Source organism: Adelges cooleyi, unplaced genomic scaffold (assembly GCF_023614345.1).
Source record: "Adelges cooleyi isolate 19-005CV unplaced genomic scaffold, UGA_ACOO_1.1 ACOO_flye_CR_arks_rails_tigmint_CR_PRNA_376, whole genome shotgun sequence".
NCBI classification, from domain to species: domain Eukaryota; kingdom Metazoa; phylum Arthropoda; class Insecta; order Hemiptera; family Adelgidae; genus Adelges; species Adelges cooleyi.
The window spans coordinates 9,256,644-9,282,128 of record NW_026096053.1 but is presented as its reverse complement, the minus strand read 5'-3'; the positions used below and the strand labels follow the sequence as shown (position 1 = coordinate 9,282,128).

Sequence of the window (25,485 nt, the reverse complement as noted above, 5' to 3'; positions counted from 1 at the left end):
CTGGTAATTAACTAGTCATTGGCATAAACTCATTTTAGTCAATTCCCTATTAACATATTTTTTTCGGAGTGTTTATAAATATCCGACTTGCAGTTTTTAATTTTTATATATTATTTTTTATTTCAACTGCATACAATTAACGAGATCATTGTGTATATATGATTTCATTAATGGATATTTTAACGTATTGTATTTGTATCTTTTATGTATTTTATGGACATTAAATTCAATTAAATAACAAACATGATTGTACTTCTAACTTTAGTTCAAAGCTATTGAAACCCTTATATTATATTTTAACCCTGACGCACGTACATAGGTTAAACATACTTTTGACTGTTATATACTTATTACATAACAAATGGTTATAACTACATGAACATTTAAATTCGCACAGAGCAAACTACTTACCTAATCAACTATGTCTGATAAAACTAAAAATAATTAATATACAGATAAACATAAAGTTGATCCTTGTATACTTTTATAGATAAGCTGACCTTCTGTGGTTCAACAAGTAAAACAAAAATATTGATACAAATAATACAGGTTTAGTTAAATCAAACAAATTTAATAACCTAGTCGATTTTGTGTAAAAAAAAATATTATGATCTACATTAAATTATGACAGTGTCGAGTTGGCTCGAAAGATCTACCAACATATCTAAGAAGACCCACAAAAAAAATTATTTTCCAACTAACAGTAAATAAAAAACTTAAGTTAATGAATAAATGATTTCGATGAATGTGTAGCCTATGGCGGCTTATGTATGTATATATGTAGGGCACTTATTATGTCAAAAATGCACACAGTAAGTAAAAAATACATTTCCGTTTTGGGTTAACTTTAAACATTCATTACATTTTAATAGCACTTATTCATTTATTAATTTTCGCACTTATAGGGTAACTCCACGGTCAAGTACCTATAATATGGGCTCATGCTATTGAAGAGCTTGGACCCCTCTAAAATTTGAACAGGCCCCCTTAAAAAAAAAGTCCTATTATTTGAATTTTAGCAATAATTTTGTTGCAGTCCAATTTCAACGAATTTTCCGGCCGTTGTAATAAACGTTAAATGTAGGGCTGTAGGTTTCTGTAAAGCGTTTGCGATTTGGTCCATTCGGTCAGTATAATATCAGACAAATTGTCGACTTTGGTGTTGATTGTGTCCGGCACGAGCGTACTATGATCTTTGCCGGGGTTATCTTTAACGATAGACAATATTATTTTGCGACCATGTCTGCGTTTGTCCAGAAAAAAACAACGATTAAACCCAAAACCAAGCATCGCCGCGTGTGTAGGTACCTTATGAGAAACGCACGTCAGTTGTCATTTATCTACCTAACCGTAAATCTACAACGGCTATTATCGCGTCGGTCCACTTTATTGTAACAAGACAAAGCGCTTTTTCCCAGTAAAATAATTATTAGTGTAAAATTCGGTTTTTTTTTTGTTTCCAGGGTCTCGAACAAAAGCGACCGCGGTGTACGTGTTCAGAGGCTTGTCCGGATACCCTCTTTCGACCGACGGTTTTGGATTACCTATACCGGAAAAAATACCAAATTAATCGGTTTCTGTAACGGTTTCTTTGTACAATCGCCATTGCTCGACAGCAAATAGTAGATATAAGCAGCAAAGAAAGAAAAAAAAAATTGTAACGCGCGCAGATAAAAAAAAACGGTATGCAGCTGTAATTGCATTATCGGCATTGGGTCTTGTATGACGTATATAAGTCATCGGCACGATACGAACCTCGCAGTCGATAAAAGGATCCAAAAACAAAAAAACCACCGAGAAACTGAAAATATGAATATTAACGTTTTTACCGCCATCGTCGTGTTTGCCGTTTCCGCCAAGGTGATAAATTATTGTACAATAATATTTTATTGGTATCAGTATTAGATACCTACACTTTTTGTTTTCCTTTTAACACAAAAAAAAACTATACTGTTAATGGGCAAAATATTAATTACTAAATCAACTACAATGATTTTCAAATACCTACCTATGTAATATTTTCTTACAACTATGCAAAGTATAAAACCTTACCTAACCTAACTAAAATGTTCTGTTTGTCCTTAGGTACGAGCCGATTTCGACGGTCCCTACGCTCAGCAATATGATTTGTCGTCCCTGTTCGGTTACAGCCCTTACGGCAACTACGAGCAGACCTCTCTCCAACCGAAAAAAATCACGGCCAACATCTTGGCGTTTCCCAAAAACAAAGAAACGTCCTCGTCTGCCCTCACACCGACACTGCTCAAAATCCTCACAAACATCTTGCAGTCTTCGCCACCGGCACAGTGCTGTCCCGCTCCTTGCTACGTACAGGCCCCGATTTCCGGGCCATACGGACCTGCCGTCGTCCAGCCGGGCCCTATCGGTTTACCGTTGAACTGCCAGCCCGCCCAGCGCGGTACCACAACAGCTGCGCCAGCCCCGGCGGCTTACCAACCTGCCCCGCGCAGTCCGGCGCCGGCTTATCAACCAGCCCCGAGCGCATCTCCCACCAGCCCAACCTTGCCTGCCGGAAGTGCGAACAACGGCCTGTACAATCTGCTCGCGTCCAACCCGCAATTGTTACAACAGCTTTTGTCTTTAAGAATTTAGTCAAAGTGCTTTTAAAATTATTTACCTACTTAAATTAAAGTGACCCATCTTAAGTATACATAGGCCTCGTCACCTAATTATACAATAATATAATAACCATATCTCCCCGATGTCGTAGTCACAACAAAATGCATGTCATGTTAAATATTGTTAAACGTTTCTTGTCAACATTTCGCTTGCCCAATCATAACACAGTATGACAAATATATTATTTTTGTGTAGGCAAGAAAAAAATAATCAAAATTATAATAATAACAAATGAAAAATAGTCTTTGAAAAAATTTAAATAAAAAACCAATAGAAAATATTTTGTTAAATCGAGCGCCTTAAAAATTATTTACCTACTAAAAACTACATTATTTCGTTATTGTTGTTTGGTGTTTATACATATTATAGTAGTTAGGTACTACACAGCACTCCGATTCGACCTTGTCGGTAACGTGCGGATTGTGTTCTTCTTGCAACGGTAGTCCAATAATAATATGTAACGCTATAGAAATGTTTTCATAGCTGCTGACATTAATCAGTGAATTATAAATATGTATATATGTGCCATAGCCCAAGGCGTTGTGTTTGTAAACTCAATAAGTTTGTTCGATGGGCTTTGTCACTAAATAGTTGCCATGAGTACACTGTACATAAAGCAATAACGCCGTATTTCTTTATTTAAACTATTTAATATTTATGGATTTATTAGTTATTATAATATTAATAAATAACCGTTTAAAAGTTTTTAATAAACGTCATTAACTTATGTATACATGCGTTTTGTATCAGTAGTAGTATTATTTAACTTGGATGAAAAAAATTAAATCCGATAATCAGGATTAATTGAATATCTGGAACTAAACAAATTAAATTTGTATAAAAGAATGTACAAATTCATCAATTACTTAATAAGTTACTAAATGTGAGGAGTCGGCTTCAAAATAAATGATAGAAATAAGCGAAATAAGTAGACTTGTTATAACCGATAGTTAAAAAAAAAAATTTTAACAGTTATGTTATAAATATAAAAAAAAACATATTTTTGGGGGTTTTATTATTAAATTAACAATCGATACCTATAGTAATATGAATTCAACTCACTATACTGAATACTCTATAGTCTATAATTACTAAAAAAACAATATTATTTTTATTATTCCACGGTCGTTCCTCTAAAGTCTACAATGATGCTTTTTAGTACTGTCAACCCAAGAGAAACGGAACTCGTGACTGACTATAAACATTTAATTTTTGTTTGCTACATTTGTTTTATGGAAATCCAGTTTACAAATATTTTGTTTAGTAGAGAAATAAAAAACAACTCCACCTAGTGTTACCAAAAACACGGTGTTCCAAGTCACCTAAAATGTACTATTCCACCCGGCTTAACGGTAGGTTAATCTTGTTAGAATTAATAATTACCGCTTGACTTCAAACATTAAAAGTTAGTTGCTACAAAGTTCCAGAGAATTATTTTTGTTGGAATATTTAGTCAATAATCCAATAGGGAATTATTATGACTTATTGATTTTAGAACTGTATAATATGTAATAAGCGAGTAAAAAGTACAATCCTAATTCGCTTATTATATTTATAATTAAGAGTAGTTGTAATTTTTATGATAAAAATAAAATACTATAATATTGGAAAATTATTTGATAAAAAAATAACAATTCACAATATTGCAATAACAAGAAATCAAATCAAATAAAAGTTAGTTTATTGGGCATAGTAGGAACGAAGCATATTGAGGCCATAGGTCTATATGATTTATTACTACTGAAAGTGATAAAATTACTTTCGAATAAACGCTTCTATGCAAATTGGTAATGTTAGAAATGAAAAAATATCGATAAAAGCATAGTAGTAATGAAAATTATTATGTGTTGAAAACTGTATTTTTAGTATTAGGGGTTTCCACCACGATTAAGGTTGATTGTCTGATTTATTCCCATAGTTACCCATATATTGTAATTAACAATATAATGAGGAATTTTCAAATACCTGTTGAGACTCACTCACACAGCAACCTAGAAATAAAAGACTACGGTTGATGTGTAGTTTTCTCTTTTTTTTGGTTTTTCCTTAATGAAAATAAAGTTTGACTACAGATTTATGAGAAAAGTGTACATGTTATACCTCCATTCTAGATCTACCTTCAGTTTAATTTTCAGATTTTAAGTCCTAAAAGTTAGCAGGAAAATGAGACATAAAGATAAAGTTTCTACCCTAGGCTTTATTACAGTTTTTTGGTTTACCAACGTTTATCGGTAGTACTATGTCTAAAGAATATTCCATACAAATTTGTAACAAATTCTACTATGTTTAAAAATATTATAGAGCGCTGTAATTGTATGTTGAAGTATAATATGTACATGTTTTTCTCGATTTTGAAGGAGAAGGAGTGAATTTTTTACATTTTTGGTTATAAAATATCTTTTAGGTGCGATTTCTGATACATGAAGAAATCAGTTCAGTGGTTAAGAAGATATCGCGGAACACAAAAAAAAAAACATTATAGTAAAAACAACACCTTCTCAGCTTCGTATCAAAGCTGAAAATCATTCAATTAAAATAATATTTTTTAAATAATTTTCTTATAGGTAATTCAATAATTTTGCAAAACAATGAGTAATTAACAAACGGAAAATACGTGTGTTTCATTCACAGAAATTTCAATATATTTTGCTTTCAAACAAAAATTTCATAACTGTTTGATACAAAACTCAATTTAGACTAAACATACCTAATTCCTTGTTGAATAATATGCCGTTTATCGTTTGGATTGTTCGCGTCTTAAACAATGCGACTTGTGAGTAATAGGCCATTTTTTTTTAGATTTCAGTTTTTAAAAAATAAATGACTAATTCAGAGTTAATTTTATCATGAATACGTAATTCGTATTGTCTAAGATAATCATATCACCTTGGGCATCTAAAGCCATACAGAATATGATATACCATGTTTTCTACGTTTTGGAGATGAACCGATAACGGTGTCCTTATAAATACTCTGATTTGTTAGGGATATGAAATCATTGGTTGTTATTATGTTGCGGTTGTGTCACGAAACAAAATGGTTTGTTTACAGTTATCGGTTATATTCGTTTTCGCCGTTTTAAATAAGGTATGAATAGTGTTGTTGGTCTATTGAGCATTTTTTTTTTGTAATTATTAATTATACTATACATGATTTAATAATAATAAAAGTAAAATAAGAGTTTATGCAATTTTTTTGAAAAGTTCATTTAAAAGTATAAAATGTATAATTAATGATAAATATAATAATATACAGTAATAATTATTGTAGTTTACATATTATATAATATCTTTTGCAGGCTTACGCTGAACCAGGGTGTCGACCTCATGGATCTTCGATTTCCACTTCATTGGGGTCCGGCCCATATGCAACGTCTACTCCTAACCCTACGCTGTTATCGTATTTGATGAGCGCTTCTGGTGGAAAGTCTAGTAATCCATTAGCATGTTACAATCCAGCTACAACGTCATATGGTTCGGCTGAACCTGATCCAAAATCGTTGTACTCAAGCTATTTGCAAGCTTCTAAGGCTTTGGGTTCGGCTTCGCCTTCTTTTCCCGGCCAGTCGTTGTCTTATCCAGCAAAAGCCCGGTTACTGAGTAAAATTAAACTTTTCAAAACTTTACTCCCGACTGTGTTACCTTACCTCAACCAGAATTTAAAGCCCTCGCCGTTCGCCGAACAGCAGACACTGGCACCACCACAACCACCGCCAACACCTGTACAAACTCCAATACCGACATTTGCCCCTGTGCCTTATGCGCTGCCCGCCGTCAATCCCGCTGTGTTTAAACAACTACTCCCGGCTCTGTGGTCTGATCTTTCGCGAATCATTGCTTCGAAAATTTACTCTACCGAATCACCTCAACTGCCACCAAAGTCAAACTCGGTGCCGGTCGCGCCTGTTATACCGACTATAAATCCTGCACTTTTAAAAGCCATATTTTCAACCTTAAATTCAGCCGTTACGCCAGTTGCCGCTCAAACTGCATCCGTGTCATCTTCTCTACCGCCTTCTTCGTCCTCTTATTCACCGTCAAATCTCGATCCGTCAATACTAAGTACTTTGTCAAATCAACTGTCTGCTGCGCTATCATCTGCATCGACATTTAGCCAGAGTTTGACATCAAGTTCAGATTCCAACTTTTTCAATCAACTAATCAGCTCAATAACAGCACGATCGAACCAACCAACTCCTACAAAATTACCGTCACCAAGTCAATGTGCTACTTCTATACCATCTTCAATATCTGCTCCAGCGCCTCCAACAACGTCAGCATTGAATACGGATATATCTACTCTTTTCGCTCAATCCTCTTCAGCTCAAGCGCCACAGCAGTCAAGCCCGTGTTCTCAAACGCCAACACAAGGTGTACCAGTCACTTATGCTCCTCTCTCGACACCTTCACCGGCCATCACTTATAAACAGTCAGAAGCTGATCAAAATTTAATTAAACTTATATCGAGTTTACAATTGGCTTCGACCCAAACGCCTTCACAAAACTTACCCTCCCCGGTGCCCGCCCAATCTACAATTACCCCGCTCTCTAACACAAAATCGTGTTCTCACACAAATGAACTTCCTTCATCACTTCCGTTGCCTCCATCATCGTGCGCCAATTCAGATCTATCAAATATCTTATCAACCTTGTTGTCTCAAACGTCTACACCGTCAAAAGACAAGTGCTCTTCTTCGACACCACAGGCGACAATATCTAATCAACTTTCAGATTTCACTTCAAATCCTACTCCGATCTCACAACCATTACCGTTGACACCTTTTTGTTCCTCTCCGACTGAAAAATCAGATTTATCAGATATATTATCCAACTATACCTCTCAAAGGTCAGCACCTACGACGGACACTTATTCTTCATCTGTGTTCCAACCAGCACTCTCTCCGCTTTTCACTTCAAATCAGTATTCTGACTCTTCATTACAAACTATTCCGATGTCTCAATCATCTTCAAGTACTAACCCAGAATGGTCGACCGATTCAACAAACATACAGCCACCTTCTAACAATGATTGTCAATCGTCACTCCCCCAAAAATCATTACCCTCCCTTTCTGATTCAGTCTCAACGGTTTCATCTCCACCGAACTCTAATATTCCATCAATGTTTAAATCACAATCGGAATTACAGAAATTCATATTAAATTTACCATCACTTCCGTTGCCAACGTCTGCACAGACCTCTCCGTCGGTTACTGAACCAACAGAATGTTCTAAGACTGTTTCGCAACCTATACCAGTTCCACTGCCTATATCGTCACCATCTTCAAGTTCTGAGTCAACTTATAATTCAAATTTGTTGAAATTTATATCAAGTTTGCCATCACCAAAATTAACATCTATGCAATATCAAAGTTATTCCCCGGTTTCGTCGCCAAAAGAATCTTCAGAAATTGTGTGCAGTGATTCAAAATCGGGGCAATCGATCAGTTCAAATTCGTTTACACCATCTCAGTTTAACACGGGTTTCACAAAAATAAATTCGGATTATACTCAAAATTACCCATCCAGTCAGAATGAATACAGTCCTCCGGCCAATAACGCTGTACCATGTCCAACACCATCGTTTAATGCAGACCCATTTAAATCATCTACTCCTCCTAATCATAAACTAATTAACCTATCTAGATCATCGTCGAACTCGATATCGGGCTCAAAATATGATTTGAATATTAACAACCTATAAATGTTTCATTACAGATAATCTGGTATCAAATCCAGCCAATCATAATATAATAAGAGGAACGCATATGTGATACATTTTATACATTTATTTAAATAATAATTATTATGAAAAAAACCAAACATTTTTTTTATAATTTTTAATGGAAAGTTTTAAATTATTATTAATTGTATTTATCTAATATAATGCAATATATTAATATAAATACATTTTTGTATTGTTTTTTTAACCAGTTTTACGTTTTTTTTTATTCAAGTGTGAATACGTCTATAAAATGATTAATGATTAAAATTTAAATCAAATTATACTAAAAGATAGAAACTATCTTTTGAATCTCTAACTGTTGAAGATTCAAAGAATTTATTAATTAAAAAAAACAAAAAACAGGAGAAAAGTGAAGTAGAGAAATTGGAGAGATCACGATAGAGAGATTTATGGGTAGAGTTTGACCAAAAAAGAAGATATTTAAATGCAGGGTTCTTATTGTTAGGAACATCAATCTTTATACATATTTTAAATAATCTATTAAAGAAAATAGGAGCGTCAGTCAATACATGCGTTACTAGGGTTAAACTCAACCATTCAATATTTAACCAATCAATAAATCTATAATTATTTTATTAATATTGGGCCACATATTAATTTTTCCTTCACACATTGTTGTTGGTTGTTCTTTTTTAATCGTTTCTTTTAATAGTTAATATGCTTAGCCAGCCAGACTTAAACTTACTTGTATCATTTTAAATAGATCATCGAGTTCACTAAGTTAGAACACTGAAACTTTTTTATTTATTATAAGTGATTATGGACGTTTGTTAAAAATAAAACATCACTTTAATTTAGGTTTTTTATTTCTTTCGTAATTTAAAATTTTTGCATCAACATAAAAAACATTTTTTTAAAACTAATGTTTCACTCTGCTGTGATAAGCGGGGTTTGGATATAGTACGGAGACGGAGGATGGTAGACACCGCCAGGGAGGTCTTTAGAAAAGTATTATTATAATGACTATGCGTAGAAATAGAATATTTTGAAGTTTTAAACTAAATTTTTTTTACCATCGGTGTAAATTATTTGATAAAACGCCATATTCCCGTCATTTTTTCCTCTCTTCCAATTTCACCAAACGCTGTAACTCGTTTGACGACTGAATACCGATAAACGTTTGAATAGCCGTGAAATTGATTCCTAACATTTTTCGTTTGATGTAGGCGACAAAAACTTCTGCACTCATCGCGCTTTCCCTCATCCAAAGCGACGATTGGTATTCGTTGACGCTTAGGGAGTTATCTTGTGAAATTGTTGTCAATAACGCAATTGATTCCAAAACGAATTTACCACTGTAAAGTCTGATGGGTTTTTTAACTTTGCCGTAACGCGATTTCGGCAGGGTACGTTTCATCGCGTTCCGCAATACGCGTATGTCCGCTTTGGTCATGGCGTTGAGAAAAAATCGTTTCGGTTTCAACACCGCGGCTACTTTCCGAACGTCTTGGTCGTTTTGCAGATCAAGAACTTGGCGAATGCGAGGAAATTTTGATACAGAATCAAGTGCAAAGTTCTCGGATCGTTCATGGCGATCATGAAAATACTTCGGTGGGTTATCATGTGCACGTACTTCAAATGCTTCCGGACTATGCGAAACATGATGGCTTTCAACGACCTGACAAAGTCGTCGAGTAACACGGCTAGCGATTTGATTTGTTGATGCAACGCCACACCTGAAGTTTTGGCCACCGAGTAATGGTGTAGTAAATCGCCTGTAATTCTTTCCCAACTCATTCTGGTCGCGAATTTACCGTACAAAGTTTCCATCACGTCCGAATCGATTAGCACGTCGTTAACGTACAAATCGCTAAACTTGACATAACTTCCGGAGCACAGACCGCCGCCGCAGAAGCAGCTGGACTCCATCGACTTGATGTGCCGGGCCATGACGGTCTTGTGCTTGGTCGTCGCCGCCACGGCTTCTTGGACGTTGCCGGAGATCTGATCGACATTGCTGTTGTGCCGGTTGAACTTTGCACATTTGTCCGACTCGACGAACTCCTGCAGCAGCGTGGCAACAGTATCTAGCACGTGCACAAAGGCTTCGAACCTATGCCCGGACGTTGCGGTTTGTACGTATTCCACCGTTCTCTCGGCGAACACACAAAACACCCACCAGATGTAGTTCAAGGCCCTCAGCCCGGACGTGGCGTGTACTATCTGTAGGATTTGCATGGCTTCGTCCCTGAAAGAAACCGGCTTCGGCCGATCGTTTCCGCCGTACGACAACAGCACTCTGGCCAAACGCAAATGCATCAAAGCTCCGAACACGTAGTTGCATTGTAAATTCATGTATACCGCGTTGAGAGTATTTTCCACTTCTTTGTCTGTTACGGTCAACGGATTGACAACTTCCAATTTTGGCGCATATCCCATGTCGACCTTTGTCAGAGCTTCCAGTGACCGTCGCTGTTCGATGCGACCGTTTTTTGAACGGCCGCCCAAAGTCAAATCCAACGCCAAAAGCACCATTAGTAAACAGGGCAATCTACAAAGGGTTAACATATCTTCAAGGATCGCACCACAGCTAAATCACGTCAAGCGCACACAAATCGTGTGGAAAACATTAAAGTTTTTTTATGCCTATTTGTTTTTTTTCTCGCAAAATAAGTACAAAATGTGTTATATTCAACGCAAACGTCATCACACAATGCACATGTACGACACGTAATAGTATTTTTAATAACACACCTACGTCAGAGCAACCAAATGTCGATTATTGTTATTTACCCAAAACATCAATTTTTACTCTCGACCGTACCCGATATAAGATAAAGCCAATATAAATTTTTCATTTGAAAAATGATTTCAGTTCGATGCCTTCGTTAATTATTGCACAGAATAGATGAAAGCAGAAGGGTCACTTTCAATGTAAACAAAAAAGTGACGGTCATTTTGTGATGGACTATTTAGAATGATTGTAACAGGTTTAGAACATAGCCGCCACGGTTTTGTTTACATTGAAAGTGACGCATCTAATTTCATCTATCATGTGATATTATATGCAATATCTATACACAACATATAATAGTAATGTATAGCGGTGTAGCCTTAAGAAAATGGACGCGTTTTTGTGTCTTCCCCGTTTTAATTCATATCAGTGTTTGGGGCCTGCTTATTGTAATATATTTATGATCACTATGTTGTATTGTCTGATTTTAAAATAACTTTTTTAAAAACATTGACACCCAAAAACCGAATTAATTAAAAAATACAGATGCAAGTTTTAATAAAATATAACACGATCAGTACAGCTCGTTTTATCACATCACACAAATGGCAACAAGCCTAGTGTATAATATGACCGTCGTAATTGTGATAGATGTAGATAAGTTAATGACATGTTTTGGTCACAGAACATTCGAATAGTCAAGGATATTTTTAGTTTAGACTTTGATAACCGAATTCCAATCAACATTTCGAATGACCCTCACAGGCGTTTAAATCCTATTTACTCGGTTAAATATAAGCCAGAAAACTCGTGTCCGTTATATTATAATAAGTACTCTGAAGTTGTATTACACTACAAACTATTGCATTAAACCAAACCAAAACAAAAAATGGTTGTTTTGAAAACTATTGTCGTTTTCGCAATAGTCGTTATAACTGAGGTATGTTGTAATTGAATATACATTTTTTTATATAGTTTGTTACTTAAAAAATATTATTATGTTTTATTATTATTATACAAATGTTTTTAAAAATCATAAGCCGCTTAAGTATAAAATAATATCAGAAAAACACTTTATTATTGTTTTCTTAATTTTGTGTTTTGCTAATTTTGCAGGTTTATAACGCGCCTACGTGCGATCTAGGAAATCTGATACCACTCACGCCGACGCCTCTCGAATCGTCTGGTCTCAGTCCAGAACTCATTGCTATGCTGACAAAATCGTATCCCTGCTCGTTTTCTTCGGCCAAAACCACTCCAACCGGTGTAAATCCATCTTTTGTGAAGTATTTGTCGAGTTTACCATCTGCCCGAGCATCCTCGGATAATAATGTTTCGGGACCTCGTGGTTCCCGCGGAACTAATCCCGCCCCAAACACCTTAACCTCGTCGTCACCACCGCCGGCTCCTGTTCCATCCGATGTCAATCCATCGCTACAGAATTACTTGACAAACTTACAATCTTCCAAAACGTCTCAGTTTGCTCCTCCGGCGGCAGTGACAAACCCCGTAGCCACACAATGTCCTTCGCCACCAACTGGTGCTCCGTGTGGCCAGACCGGCTTTGTTGGTTCAGGTCCGGTAAATAATTTTCAATCGAATCAACCGTCTTTCCGGATAACGCCGTACGGTTCGAGTAGTACTTGTCAAAACCAATATCCTACTTCGAGTGTTAACCCGGGTTTCTTTAACTCGTTCGCCAACCCTCAACGAATTTCGGCTCCGTATTTAAACCGGAACCAATATCCTAGTCCATATCTGTCGGCCACTCCAAATCAATACCCTTCAACGCTGCCGCCGTGTGCAGCCCAACAAAATTCCAATCAACTCCTGTTCAATATCTTATCAAACGCCTTAGCGTCACGGGCGAAAACTTACACTTGCACGGGCAACTACGCTCCTCCATTGACGGCGACCAACGAGAATTTGTCCAAAATTGAATTCATCAAAACTTTGATCGGTTCGATAAACCCTTCGCCGTCCTCTTCTAATCCGACCGCGAACAATTCTCCACTTTCACCGTCCACCACAGGCTCGTCATCGTCGACAAATCCACGTGAAACATCTAAGATTAACTCTTTGTCTCCGACGACTTCTTTCAGTTCACCGCCACCGTCAGCAGCTGTCTCCAACGATTTAATAAAAAAATAATAGTACTTGTAATTTCATACAAGTCGACGGTTTTACACAAACGTTGATTTGTCGTTCACAACACTCGAGAGTCTGAATTGTATGTATTGTACTAATCGTTTAATTTATTTTATTCAATAATGTAATATGTAAATATAATAAATATTAATGATTAATAATTAAATGTAATATTTAACTATTCATAAAATGTATTTTTGTAATAATTTTGAATTTAAATTACACTTCAAAATGTGTTTTTCTTAAATGTATTAATGGTATTTATTTTTACCAACAATATCTAAATAAATTTGTTAGGAAACCTCCTCCTCCTCTTATGAGTCGAGAACGGCCCTCTAGGACCGCTTAAGATGTAATCCATAATACCTACCAAGATTACCTATACGAAATACCTATTTTAAATATGTTATATAATAAAAGTTTGATACATAAACAGGAGGTAGCTGTTTTTCACATTTTTGTGTTAGTAAAAAAAGTAGGTCTTCTAGTTTCTGGTAGCTAAATAAATATCAATAAACTTGAAAAAGCACGTTATTTGTTAAAATAATTTATAAATTTGATTACATAATATTAGTCGGCTTTTAATGTGTATCTTAACAATAACACTATATAATATTAGGTCAAATTAAATGTTCGACAACGATAAAACTAAAAAAGGTTACTATATTATAAACAACAGTCTAAAAATGTATAAGAATTGTAATCTTTATGTTAATGCTACATTAATATAATTAACAAATAGCTTTACTTTTTCAAAACTCTGTTCGCGTCGGCTGTTAAAATGTTGTAGTAGGTCGATGCACAAAAATACAAATAAATATGACATCATTGTAAAAACAATATTATCTCAGATTTGCATCGAAGCTTAACTTACATATTATTATGTGTAGTAGACACATAAATCAAAATTATGAAATTTATTTGGCCAGAGTTAAATGACAATAATCGCATAGTTTATATACAACCGTTATTTAATCTTTGAATTAAATAAATATATTTAGCTTTAATACGGAGTATACGAAGTCGATGATTAATGATTATTTACTAAGACTAGGCATTGTTGACTGATATGTTACATAAGTTCAATAGACTAACTTTGTAGTCATGTTGTTTTTCAACCTATTAAAATAGTAAAGAAATTCTATATTTGTTACATTTTATAAAGACTAATTGATTTTAAATTAGGGGAAGACATGTGATAGACAGTTTTCCTTATTGGTTCTGTATAAAAAAAAAATTAAAAAATAGATTTTAAATATTTAAAATTTTAATTACAAGAAGCTGTCGTACTGGCTGAAATTTGTAAAATATATTGCATACATGTACAATATCATCGCATAAAAATTATTCGAGGTTGAATGCAATTAAGGTGTAACAAATACATTGAAAGCATAATATAATTATTGTACTGCTATCATTTTTTATTAACATTTTTATACAGTAAACATACGAAAATTGTAGTGTACTTATTATTTTTTGTTTTTAAATTAAAATAAAATATTTTTTTATTTTTACATTTCAATAAGTATTATTATAGTACAGTTTTTATTTAATTCAAAAAGAATTTGTCGAGATGAGAAGTGTCTGAAATTAATATGAAAAATGTAAAAATATGTATTCGACTTTGCGGACTTCCTATTAGTGAAGTTTAGAGAATGGATGACCAACTGAAAAATGAAAGAATATTGAAAAATAATTTTTAATAAAATAAAACAAAATTATATTTTATTACATATGTATTATTATGTACATAATTCTGTAGTATCGGAAATAAATGTTGAAATTTAATTAAATGCTTTTCAAATTCATACCTGTTATTTATTGTGATTTTAGTTATTATTATAAGTTTGATTGTAGTATATTTTACTGTTCATATTGTAAAACGATGAATATATTGCAGCCGAACAAGGTGATCGAGCAAACTAGGTTTTTATTTATTTTCAAAAGAAATCATTAAAAAACATATTAATTTTTAAGCACGTCCAATATGAAATATAATATCTTCTAACTACTTACTTACACTTGAAAATATTTAAAACAGCATGTGCCGGTTCCTGTTTTCACTGGATAATAGATTATGTTATCAGTTGCTTATCAAAAAAAAAAAAAAAAAATGAATAAATATTAAAATTCAATTCTTGGGATTATTTTTGATGTATAGAATTTTCACTCATTAAAATTAAACTATTTTTTTTTATAAACCAATGATTAATTTATTTAAAAAGTAAAAAAAATACACTAAGTAATGTATGCTCATTAGCGAATTAAAGGATTTTTAGGATAAAGTATAGTATAACATATTACAATTCACTACTATCAAAAATCCACTGATAAGCTATACTTAAACTATATTCCTAAACGTGACTGTAATAAAAATACGGATTTCTGTTTTTGTACTATAAAACGTCAAACCAAAGATATTTAAGTAGCAGTGATTTCATAATAGTTCCCAAACCACTAAAAAAATGAATGTGGGAATTTTTTTAAGAGTGGTAGTTTACACAATATTTGTATTATATCAGGTATACACTAATAAGTTAAATAATGAAAAATAATATATATTAAAAGATTATTTCATTATTTTATATAGGCCGAAGCGGATCCATGTGGATTTTCAAGTGGACCTATTAATCTTTCTTATCGACTACCACCTTCTCCTGGTGCACCACTTCCAGCTCCAACACCAACATCTGGGATAAATACAGCTCTTTTAAACCAACTAGCGTCACTATTATCTTCAGGGTCCATTTTAAGTTCTGCGCCTGCACCAAACATTAACCCAACCTATCAACCTCCTACAATTCCTTGTTCTACTTCAGCTCAAGCGACATATTCAGCTCCTGCACAACTTTCAACAGCTTTTGGGTCATCAGCTAGTTATAAGCCTCCATTTTTTAGCCAGCTTCCACTTTCTTCCCAGTCAATATCATATTCCACCCCAATACCAGCTCCATTGACGTCTCCTTCTCCCGTCTCTACACCACTCCCTCCAACCACATCATGTGTAACTGCAAATCCATCTCTTTTAAGTCAGTTGACATCACTTTTATCCTCAGGATCGATATTGCGCTCTTCTCCTGTACCAAGTCCCTCTAGCACACCTCTTTCACCAACTACTGCGTCCACTCCATTGTCAACTTCTGCTCAACTTTCAACACCTTGTGGATCATCTACCGTTAGTCCTGCTCTTCAAGGTCAGTTTACCTCTCCTGTACCATCAAGAACGTCTTCATATTCTGTCCCTGCACCATCTTCTAATCCTGGTCTTTTGCCGGCTCCTCGTCCCTTATCTGCATCCTCCACATCATGTTCTACTACAGCATCACTTCCTACGTCAAGCCTAGGTTCTACCATAAATCCATCAATTTTAAACCAGCTATTGTTACTTTTAACCTCGGGACCGGCTTTGAGTTCTTGTTCTTCTCCTGCTCCATATCCCACCAGCGCCCCCCTTCTACCAACTACTACATCCGCTCCATTGTCAACTTCTGCTCCACTTTCAACATCTTGTGGTTTATCTAACATTAGTCCTACTCTTCAAGGTCAGTTTACCTCTCCTGTACCATCAAGAACGTCTTCATATTCTGTCACTGCATCATCTTCTAATCCTGGTCCTTTGCCGGCGTCTCGTTCAGTACCTGCACCTACCACACCATGTTCTAAACCAGTATCATTTCCTACGTCAAGCCTAAGTTCTACCACAAATCCAGCAACTTTAAACCAGCTATTATCACTTTTAACCTCAGGACCGGCTTTGAGTTCTTCTTCTGCCCCACATCCCACCAGCGCTCCTCTTCTAACAACCACTGTATCCGCTCCATTGCCAACTACTTATCCAGCTTCTGCTGCACTTTCAACATCTTATGGGTCGTCTAACATTAGTCCTGCTCATCCAAGCCAGCTTTCCACACTTGTATCCTCTAGACCATGTTCTAAACCTGTGTCTCTTACTCCCCCAACATTAGGCTCGACTCCATCAACAGTTTCTTTGCCGGCTCCAAGCTCAGTAGCTACACCCACCACATTAAGTTCTACTCCATTATCACTAACTGCGCCAACGCAAAGTTCTAGTTCATCATATCTAAACCAGCTGTTGTCACTTTTATCTTCAGAATCATCTTCAAATTTTACTCCTACACCATTATCTAGTACAACGTCTTCTTCTACCCCTTTAACAGCCCCATTTCCAGCTTCTTCTACATTACCTGGACAACTTTCGCCCACAGCTCCATATTCTTGTCCAGTATCACTTCCAACACCGTACGGAACATCTGGGTTAAATCCAACTCTAGGTCTAGATCGGCAAACAGTACCTTTACCACCAAGATCAACCGCGTCTTCACTGCCAGCTTCATTACTTCCTTCTACACCTTGCTCAGCGCGTGGCCAATCGCAAAGCCCTACAACATCTCAAACCCAATTTGTATTACCACGAGAACCTACTTGTATAAATCCAATCCTTGAGCGGCAGCTTTCATCACTTTTTTCTTCACTATGAACTCATTGTCGACTGCAACGCTATGCTTTAACTCATCACTATTAGAATTTTAAACTTCAAATTCTCGTGAAGCTAAATTATTAGTTATTTTATTTAAAAATAAAACAGACAGTATGATACTGTTTTTATGTTATTTAAAAATTGTTTTATTTTAATATTTTTACAATATTAAATATTATATATTTTAATCTGTATTACAATTGAAAGTATATAGAACAAATTTACTTAAATTTTACTATATTGTGATATAACCAATATTATATATTAAAATTAGGCTTTTCGCCTTAAAACATACACCATTCGTCATATTTTATTATATTTATATTTATATAAGTTGATATATCACTGTTCCAACTTTTTGGAAAATAAATGTAGATTAGAGTTTTTAATTGATACTAAAATTCTAAAATTGTCTTGCTATTTTCATTAACAGTATAAATATAAATATTCGCTTTGATACTAGCAACTAAACACTGAACCAAAAATGTATTTTTGGTTAACATGTATGTTGAGAGGAGGCGAAAAGGTTATATAATTGCTTCATAATGAAAGCATAATGACATACAATATTCTCTCACTTTGTGTAAAATCTCTATTAAAACATAATTCTATTAGCATAATTAATATAAAATTGACAAATAGTGAAATCATACTACAGAAGTAATAATAACAAACCAAAAGTTCAATAATACATGTATTCATGCGTACTTGAATTGACGGAATTGTCATTTTTTAGTAAATATTTGTGGTACTTTAAGATGCGTTAATATATTAAATTATACTATTAAATATATTAGTACTATTTAATAAATATAAATAATTATATTGTATAATAGAATCTAATAAATCAAATCATTAATCTCGGCTATCTATAAACATTATTCTTTAAGATATTACACATGTTTTAATGTTACGATAGGTTTTTTTTCAGTAAAAAATCTAAATAGAATTAGCTTAGTCCATTTAATAGATCAGAATTTTCACTATACTCGACCTAATTTCTACTGCCTGACCTCATGTTGACACTTTATTTTATTACAACGAGTTGACATATTAAACGCACAGAACAATAAATTATACATAATGTAATGGACTTCGCAAGAACATAATATGTGTTATCTGTTTACAAAACAAAAAAAAAATCATAGTAGTTTAAGAGTTAGCATAAATCATTTATACTTAAATAATCAGGCAAAAATAGTTCTGTTCAACTTTTAAAAAGTATGTAGGCATGTGGTATACTGTTGTCTGTTATTAGGTCATCGATCGCCCAAAATTAAACAAACTTTAACATTCGATATTCAAGTAAACATTATAACAATTTGGGTATAATTTATAAAAACAAATTTTATAAAGAGAATATTTTTTAAAAATGTTTAATGGATAATAAATATAATCATTGATTTTGTAACATGTGTTTCTTAAAGTGGATGTTTACGTACAGTTAAAATAAGTATTATAACAAACGTTTTTAAAATGTAAAAATCTAGTTTCGGAACAAATATTTATTAAATGTGGTCTACAAATGTAATTAATTTATAATAAACAAGCTTAACGTTCACCATAAATACTATATAATAATAATGAGAGGTAGTAAAACAAAATAAACCTTCGAATGAAAAAAACGACAAACAATATTGTACCATCGTAGTACGTGTTAGTATTTGAAGTGATTATTATCTGTTTGATGTTTTTTAAAAACACAATATTCGACCTTTTAATGTTTAATAATAGTATTTAGTTTCAATAATTGAACACAAATGAACTCTTTTTGCGTATAAAAGACAAAGACTCCTCAAACTCAAACATCATTTAGTCACAATATCGTGTACTTACACTCACCACTTAAGTAAGTGTGTTAGTACTTAGCGTTCAGAAAAATGTTGTCCTACGTAGCAGTAGTAGCTGTGCTGTTTGTCGTCAAGGTACATAATTTCCAAACTAATGTAATTTTGCATAAGTTGATTATGTTTAATTTTTTTTCGTATTCAGATCAATGCAATACTGTGTTTTCAATGCGGATGTGCGCCAATTCCCGCTCGTCCAGATGCAGGTATAAGCCCCGCAATATTGAGTTTACTCCCGTTTTTGAAAGCTGCTGCACCTACTTGCTCTGAACCTGTCCCAGCACCGCCACCGACAGCTTGTAACGTTCCATCGTTACCTTGTGGTCCGCAAGCGCCCGTAACATTTACACCACCCTGTACCGGCGTCTTTCCATCTACTCCTGTCTTCAACTTTCTACCAGTGTGCTTACCTCCTGCACTGTCATTCAATCCGTGCTTCCCACCGTCTCCGGCGTTGATTCGTTTAGAACTCAAGCCCCTAGTGATCCCGTCAGTATGTCCTACGCCCTGTCCACAGCCGCTGCCAACAGTCAATCCACTAGCTCTTCTATATCTTCTGGCTTCACTAACGAACCCTCTTACTCCAACCACTCCGAGTCCACCGTGTTGTCCTCTAAACCAGAATCAACTGTTAACACAATTTACTTGCCCCCCAACTCCCACTTGCTTATGATTTTAAATTCACACCGTACATAATAAATTTAAAAAAAAATTAAAACTATATTAATTAAAAAATAAACCGAAAAACTATGTTGTTCGTTATGTATATTTGTTGAAAGGCCAACTTATTTATTTGGAAGTAATAAACAGTTAAATAATTTATATGTCAAAGCTATTACCGAGATTGGTAGTTTTAGTCGCCTCCATATTTTCTAAATTTATCTGAACCCATTTTTCTTACTTGAAATAAACTATGGGAACTGATTACCACGTTTTTTTTAATTTTTAAAAATTCAAGTCAATTTAAATAGTAGTAAGAGTAATTGTAGACTTACTATATAATTATGAGAAAACCCTATCCACAATGAAAAATACTTATAAATACATACAGTCTACATTTGTAAGTATTTTTCATTGTTCAGTCTGTCATAACTATATTTTAAAAAAATCGATTTTTCTTTATTTAATTATTTTTGTTATCTTCATTGAACTTATACATCACATTCGCTTTGTTCTGAGTTAGAGAGTATAATTTTCTTTTTTGTAAAGATTATAGATATTTAGAAATGTTTATTTTAATCTAGTTATTTTTGTTTAATTTATATAATTTAGCATTCTTGTTAAGCATATAGAATTTAGTAATAAAAAAACATTAAGAAATGCACTCTAATCAATACTAATCGAAAAACATAATACGTGACTCATAATCAAAATATTTATAATATTAACTGAAAAATAGTTTCCTTAGAGCGGATCTGATTTTTGCTATTCTACAATCTTTAACACCTCTTGGCTGTTAAATATTATTATAGTACTTAATTTTTCAAGTCATTCCAGGCACATTGTATTGCTAGCTGAATTGAATCATATAATATAATTATAAAAACGAATAAAATGTAACATCGGTTTTAAACCTTTATCATGTGCAGTCTCCGGTTTTCATTTAGTTGTGTTTAAAAATGAAATACACAATCGTCATTAGAAAATTATTGAAGGCTATTCTGAAAAAATTGAATTTTGTATGTAAAAAACGCTTTGCTTCCTACTTGTGAATGTAAAATTTGTCAGTAAATTTTGCGTCATAGTTTTTTTTTGTCGATACCTGAAATTTGATACTTTGTTTTTTTGATTTTTCATCATTTTTTTTTTATTCTATCGAAGATGCATTTTTACTTTGATTATAATATTTCAAATCAACGAATTCCCGAACCGATGCCATGTTACAGTGATTAGATTTATATCTTCCATGCATTTTGTACTGATCATGTTTCTAAAATGTATTGTTATTTGTTTAATTGTAGAAAGGTTTGTCTTTTTCGATCCGTATGAATTCACATGTTATTAGTTGTATTAAATTCGTATATCGACTGACATTTTGTCAACTTTATTTTGCCTAAATTGTTCATTGTTTAAAAAAGAAATACTTAAAATTAATTTTTCTTATTATTAATACATTTTTTATGTTCGTGATAGTTTTCTTTTTTAACTAGCTTTCATTAATCTTTTGTTTTTTTTATCATTTGTTCCCAAGGCTTATTTTAATAGTTAATCTTTTGTTTTTACCGGTCATTCATTGTCTATTTTCGTTTAGAATTCACGTTTATAATACTAGTAATCTTTTGCCGAGTATAAATATTACTGTTATCTTATCGGAAGTGATAGTTTTTTTGTTTTTTATCAAACGGAGATGTATCACTCTGTACTCAGATTCACTGTTAGAAGGACACATTTCATAGCGGAATACCAATTTCTTAATATTTATAAATGTTTCCTTTTTATCGTTGTATTGGAGAATTCGAAGGATAACACAGGCGCCATAAGTAATAATATCAAATGTTGAATTATTTCGAGTCAGTTGTCGACTAACTAAAAATTTTCATTATTTTTCTTTATGTAAAAATATCGATAAAATATTATAGAAATCTATAATTGTATCGTTACTAATTAACGGGGTTATAGTTCTACATAATAATAAGGGGTTTGTTTTTTTTTAACCATGAAAAAACAGAACCTTCAATCAGTTTAAAGACTAAATTGTTTATTGGTCAATGACTTAGATCTATAGTAATGTGAACAAAATTGGGTGTGCCAGTGGTTCTTGAAAGGGCCTTCTTGAGGTTCCCTTTCATTAATCAAAGTTAATTGAACTGTTTAAGTCTGTACATTTCTTCTTCTGGTTTTCTTTTTCCATCATCGAAATAATTTCCACCAATATGTTAGTGTTCGGGTTACCCGAACGATTTTGGTAATTTACTTTAATTCTATTATTTTTCTCTTTACTCGAGGCGACCGTATGTTGCAAGCTGTTATTTCGTTGTTTGACGTTCGAAAGTACATCTTTCTTTTCTACACAAGGCACCCGAAAATGTATAAAACCGCATTGGTCTAAAACGTTAATATTTTGTCCTAAAATAAAATATGTATAAATTCGGAATCAAACTTTTATCTCTTTGGTCTTCCACGCTGACTGGACCCTTCTGATTACAACGCCATTTAACTTGTATATCATTGGATTTGGATTTTCTTATACTCGGTTCCACTGAAACAGACAGTGCCACGGTGTTAACCGTAATCGATACTGTGTATTTTTTTTCATAAAAAAACCCCCAATAATGTTACTCGCACTTTCAATTTGTCTCGTTAGTTTGGTCTAACCGTTATGGCATGTAAAAAACTGTACAGTTACCAACAGTTTTCTTATGATTTTATAATAGTCTTTGACTGATCGCAATACTATTAGAATACTATTTTTTTTTTTATACTTTGTTTAGGTCGGTTTATCTCTTTTTCGATTAGGTCCGTGAGGTTTCGAAATCGCTTAATGATTTCCACGTCCAAGTCCTCCGGCATGATTGTCCTCTTTTTTGGCACCGTGCACCGATTTTCCAATGTCTGAGACAAGAGAGATGGTACTGACTGCTGAGAACCAACATCCTTATCTGCATACAATAAAAATTATAAAGTTCAAGTATATTGTTATTTGGGAGGAATCTGTTGTCTAGTAGGATAGATTTAAAAGTTCTATTTGTAACATCACAGTAAATTGAATATTGAACATCAGTGTACATTTTTTAAGAAGATTTCACCAGGTGACATTGCTAAAAAAGTGCCAATTTAAAGGGCTTTGATCCCTCATTTCCCACCTCTAATCACAGAACATTAAACAATAAATCCCTATGTATTTAAGAGATTTAAAAAAAATTGAATATTTGAAAATTACTAGTACTTCTAATCTCTTAACTGAAGTAATTTTCATAAATTATAATTATAATTGTGTATTTATAATTTACAAATTTATTTATTATATGATAGCTATTTGTTGAACCTGTTACGAAAAGATCCTCTTTGACACTTTTCAGTATAAGCGAAATAGTATTTTCCTTCCAACTCTTATCACTATTTTTTAAGCCCGACTTTTTAGAAATCGAATCAACACGAACTTCACTGTTTTGAGTAGACATTGAATTTTTTTCGCCTTTCCTCAGATTGTTGTTTTTAGACGGAGGTTTAGTTACTTCGTCTAATTACACAAATGACTAAATTAACAATTATAATACTATGTATTCGTTGTTATTTTATAAGAAGAATAATTTACGTCTCATTTCTTTATTACATGCTTATGCAAAAAGCTAAAAATGTTTAAATTTTGTTTTAGAACAAAAAATCAATGTTGTAAATCGCAACTTGCAAACATTTTACCTACCTTTTTCAAAAAGATCATTTTTAACGCTTTTTAGTATAAGCGAAATCGTTTTTTTCTTCCATTTTAATGATCTTATATTTTCATCTAATTTTTCGGAAATCGATACACTGGACATCTCCCTCGCTTTTTCCTTGTGTTTTACCGTGCACCGATCTTCCAATGTCTGAGACAAGAGAGATGGTACTGAATGCTGAGAACCAATATCCTTGTCTGCATACAATAAAATGTATAAAGTTCAAGTATATTGTTATTTGGGAGGAATCTGTTGTCTAGTAGCATAGATTTAAAAGTTCTATTTGTAACAGTACAGTAAATTGAATATTGTACATCAGTGTAAATTTTTTAAGAAGATTTCACCAGGTGACATTGCTAAAAAAGTGCCAATTTAAAGGGCTTTGATCCCTCATTTCCCACCTCTAATCACAGAACATTAAACAATCTATAACAATAAACCCATATGTATTTAAGAGATTTAAAAAAAAAATTGAAAATAAGAAAATGGCAATATTTATAATACATACAGTCAGTAAGATTTTTTTTTTGGAAAGGTAGATTTCTTTTGGTCCGCATATAGGTGTTCAATTTTCAATATTGTTACAAAAATAAACAATAAATCCAGTTGAAAAAAAAGTTTTATAAATAGTTATACTTAAACTCTTCCCAAGAATGAAGTAAATCATTTTAATATGTTAAAAATCAAAGCCTTATGCGGACTGTGAATGTCTTTTTATTACAAATTAGTTTTCAAACAAAAAATGATTAAATAATAATTTGTAAAGGTCGTTTCAAGTTTTTTTTATAATTTTGTATACTTTATTTTATTTAAAAAGACAATGTCGGCCAGTACACTAGTTAGAATATATTCAATTTTATAAGTTATTATAAAATGTATATTTTGTGTAATATTCTTGTGTAGGAATTAATTTTATTTTTTTAGTACTCTAAACGGCTAAATAGGCCTGCTTGAAAAAACTTACGAACGCCGTTCATTTCAAAACACAACTTACAATAGTGTACAATTTAGTAGTATAATTTTCCAAATTAATATTCACGGTGCTTATTTCTGTATTTAATGGCACAATTCAATATTTTCTACTTAATAAATAATAAACGATGTAGCATCAAATAATACTGGTAAACAACAATTAAGTAAAAATAAGTAGGGGTTCACGCAAATGCTGACTATGCACAAAACAATTTGTAAATATAAATTGTTTGGATTGACAATGTAGATATTATGAAACAGCATTACCAAAGTGACAAAATACTATTACATTTCATATAAGCATCGTAAAACCAGGTAACTATAAACGACCAACGATTATACGAAAATGGATTGTTTACTCGGGGCTAAATCAATCAGTGTGACCGTCTTGAGGGAACTTAATTAAGTGTGCACGCTTTTTCATATAATCCGTGTAACTGACGTGAATGGTCAAGACCAGCAAATATAACAAATCAATTTATTTTGACGAATAACACGCCAACAAATTAAAAAAAAAATTAACTTTGACAGTTTTAACGTCGATAAATTATTAATTCACGTTTGTAAGTAAAAAATGTATAGATGAC

General features: G+C 33.2%; 4 protein-coding genes across 5 annotated transcripts; all 4 read left to right on the top strand.

Annotated features, from left to right (window-relative positions):
• Nucleotides 1–550: 550 nt before the first annotated feature.
• Nucleotides 551–3,263, top strand: LOC126840632 (uncharacterized). Of its 2 annotated transcripts, none has more exons than XM_050576502.1 (3): nucleotides 551–812; nucleotides 1,464–1,860; nucleotides 2,086–3,263. In XM_050576502.1, the coding sequence occupies exons 2-3, from the start codon at nucleotides 1,723–1,725 to the stop codon at nucleotides 2,611–2,613; spliced, it is 666 nt and encodes a 221-aa protein (XP_050432459.1). In that variant the 5' UTR covers nucleotides 551–812; nucleotides 1,464–1,722; the 3' UTR covers nucleotides 2,614–3,263. The 2 variants fall into 2 exon arrangements, with proteins under 2 accessions (XP_050432459.1, XP_050432460.1); XM_050576503.1 differs by lacking the exon at nucleotides 551–812 and adding an exon at nucleotides 1,295–1,391.
• Nucleotides 3,264–5,650: 2,387 nt separating this feature from the next.
• Nucleotides 5,651–8,414, top strand: LOC126840629 (uncharacterized). Its single transcript, XM_050576498.1, has 2 exons — nucleotides 5,651–5,727; nucleotides 5,939–8,414. The coding sequence occupies exons 1-2, from the start codon at nucleotides 5,677–5,679 to the stop codon at nucleotides 8,339–8,341; spliced, it is 2,454 nt and encodes an 817-aa protein (XP_050432455.1). The 5' UTR covers nucleotides 5,651–5,676; the 3' UTR covers nucleotides 8,342–8,414.
• Nucleotides 8,415–11,565: 3,151 nt separating this feature from the next.
• LOC126840860 (mucin-2-like) lies at nucleotides 11,566–13,271 on the top strand. The gene is made up of 2 exons (XM_050576841.1): nucleotides 11,566–11,997; nucleotides 12,174–13,271. The coding sequence occupies exons 1-2, from the start codon at nucleotides 11,947–11,949 to the stop codon at nucleotides 13,206–13,208; spliced, it is 1,086 nt and encodes a 361-aa protein (XP_050432798.1). The 5' UTR covers nucleotides 11,566–11,946; the 3' UTR covers nucleotides 13,209–13,271.
• A 2,374-nt stretch (nucleotides 13,272–15,645) lies between these two features.
• On the top strand, nucleotides 15,646–17,807 carry LOC126840655 (uncharacterized). Its single transcript, XM_050576537.1, has 2 exons — nucleotides 15,646–15,727; nucleotides 15,796–17,807. Exons 1-2 carry the CDS (start codon nucleotides 15,671–15,673, stop codon nucleotides 17,701–17,703), a joined length of 1,965 nt encoding a protein of 654 aa, XP_050432494.1. The 5' UTR covers nucleotides 15,646–15,670; the 3' UTR covers nucleotides 17,704–17,807.
• The last annotated feature ends 7,678 nt before the right edge of the window (nucleotides 17,808–25,485 follow it).

Excerpts from the sequence above, each read along its gene's own strand:
- LOC126840632 (XM_050576502.1), top strand. The coding sequence starts at position 1,723 with ATGACGTATATAAGTCATCGGCACGATACGAACCTCGCAGTCGATAAA. Across the intron at positions 1,861-2,085 it reads TGTTTGCCGTTTCCGCCAAG|GTACGAGCCGATTTCGACGG; the intron begins GTGATAAATTAT and ends GTTTGTCCTTAG.
- LOC126840629 (XM_050576498.1), top strand. The coding sequence starts at position 5,677 with ATGGTTTGTTTACAGTTATCGGTTATATTCGTTTTCGCCGTTTTAAAT. Across the intron at positions 5,728-5,938 it reads TTTTCGCCGTTTTAAATAAG|GCTTACGCTGAACCAGGGTG; the intron begins GTATGAATAGTG and ends TATCTTTTGCAG.
- LOC126840860 (XM_050576841.1), top strand. The coding sequence starts at position 11,947 with ATGGTTGTTTTGAAAACTATTGTCGTTTTCGCAATAGTCGTTATAACT. Across the intron at positions 11,998-12,173 it reads CAATAGTCGTTATAACTGAG|GTTTATAACGCGCCTACGTG; the intron begins GTATGTTGTAAT and ends CTAATTTTGCAG.
- LOC126840655 (XM_050576537.1), top strand. The coding sequence starts at position 15,671 with ATGAATGTGGGAATTTTTTTAAGAGTGGTAGTTTACACAATATTTGTA. Across the intron at positions 15,728-15,795 it reads CAATATTTGTATTATATCAG|GCCGAAGCGGATCCATGTGG; the intron begins GTATACACTAAT and ends TATTTTATATAG.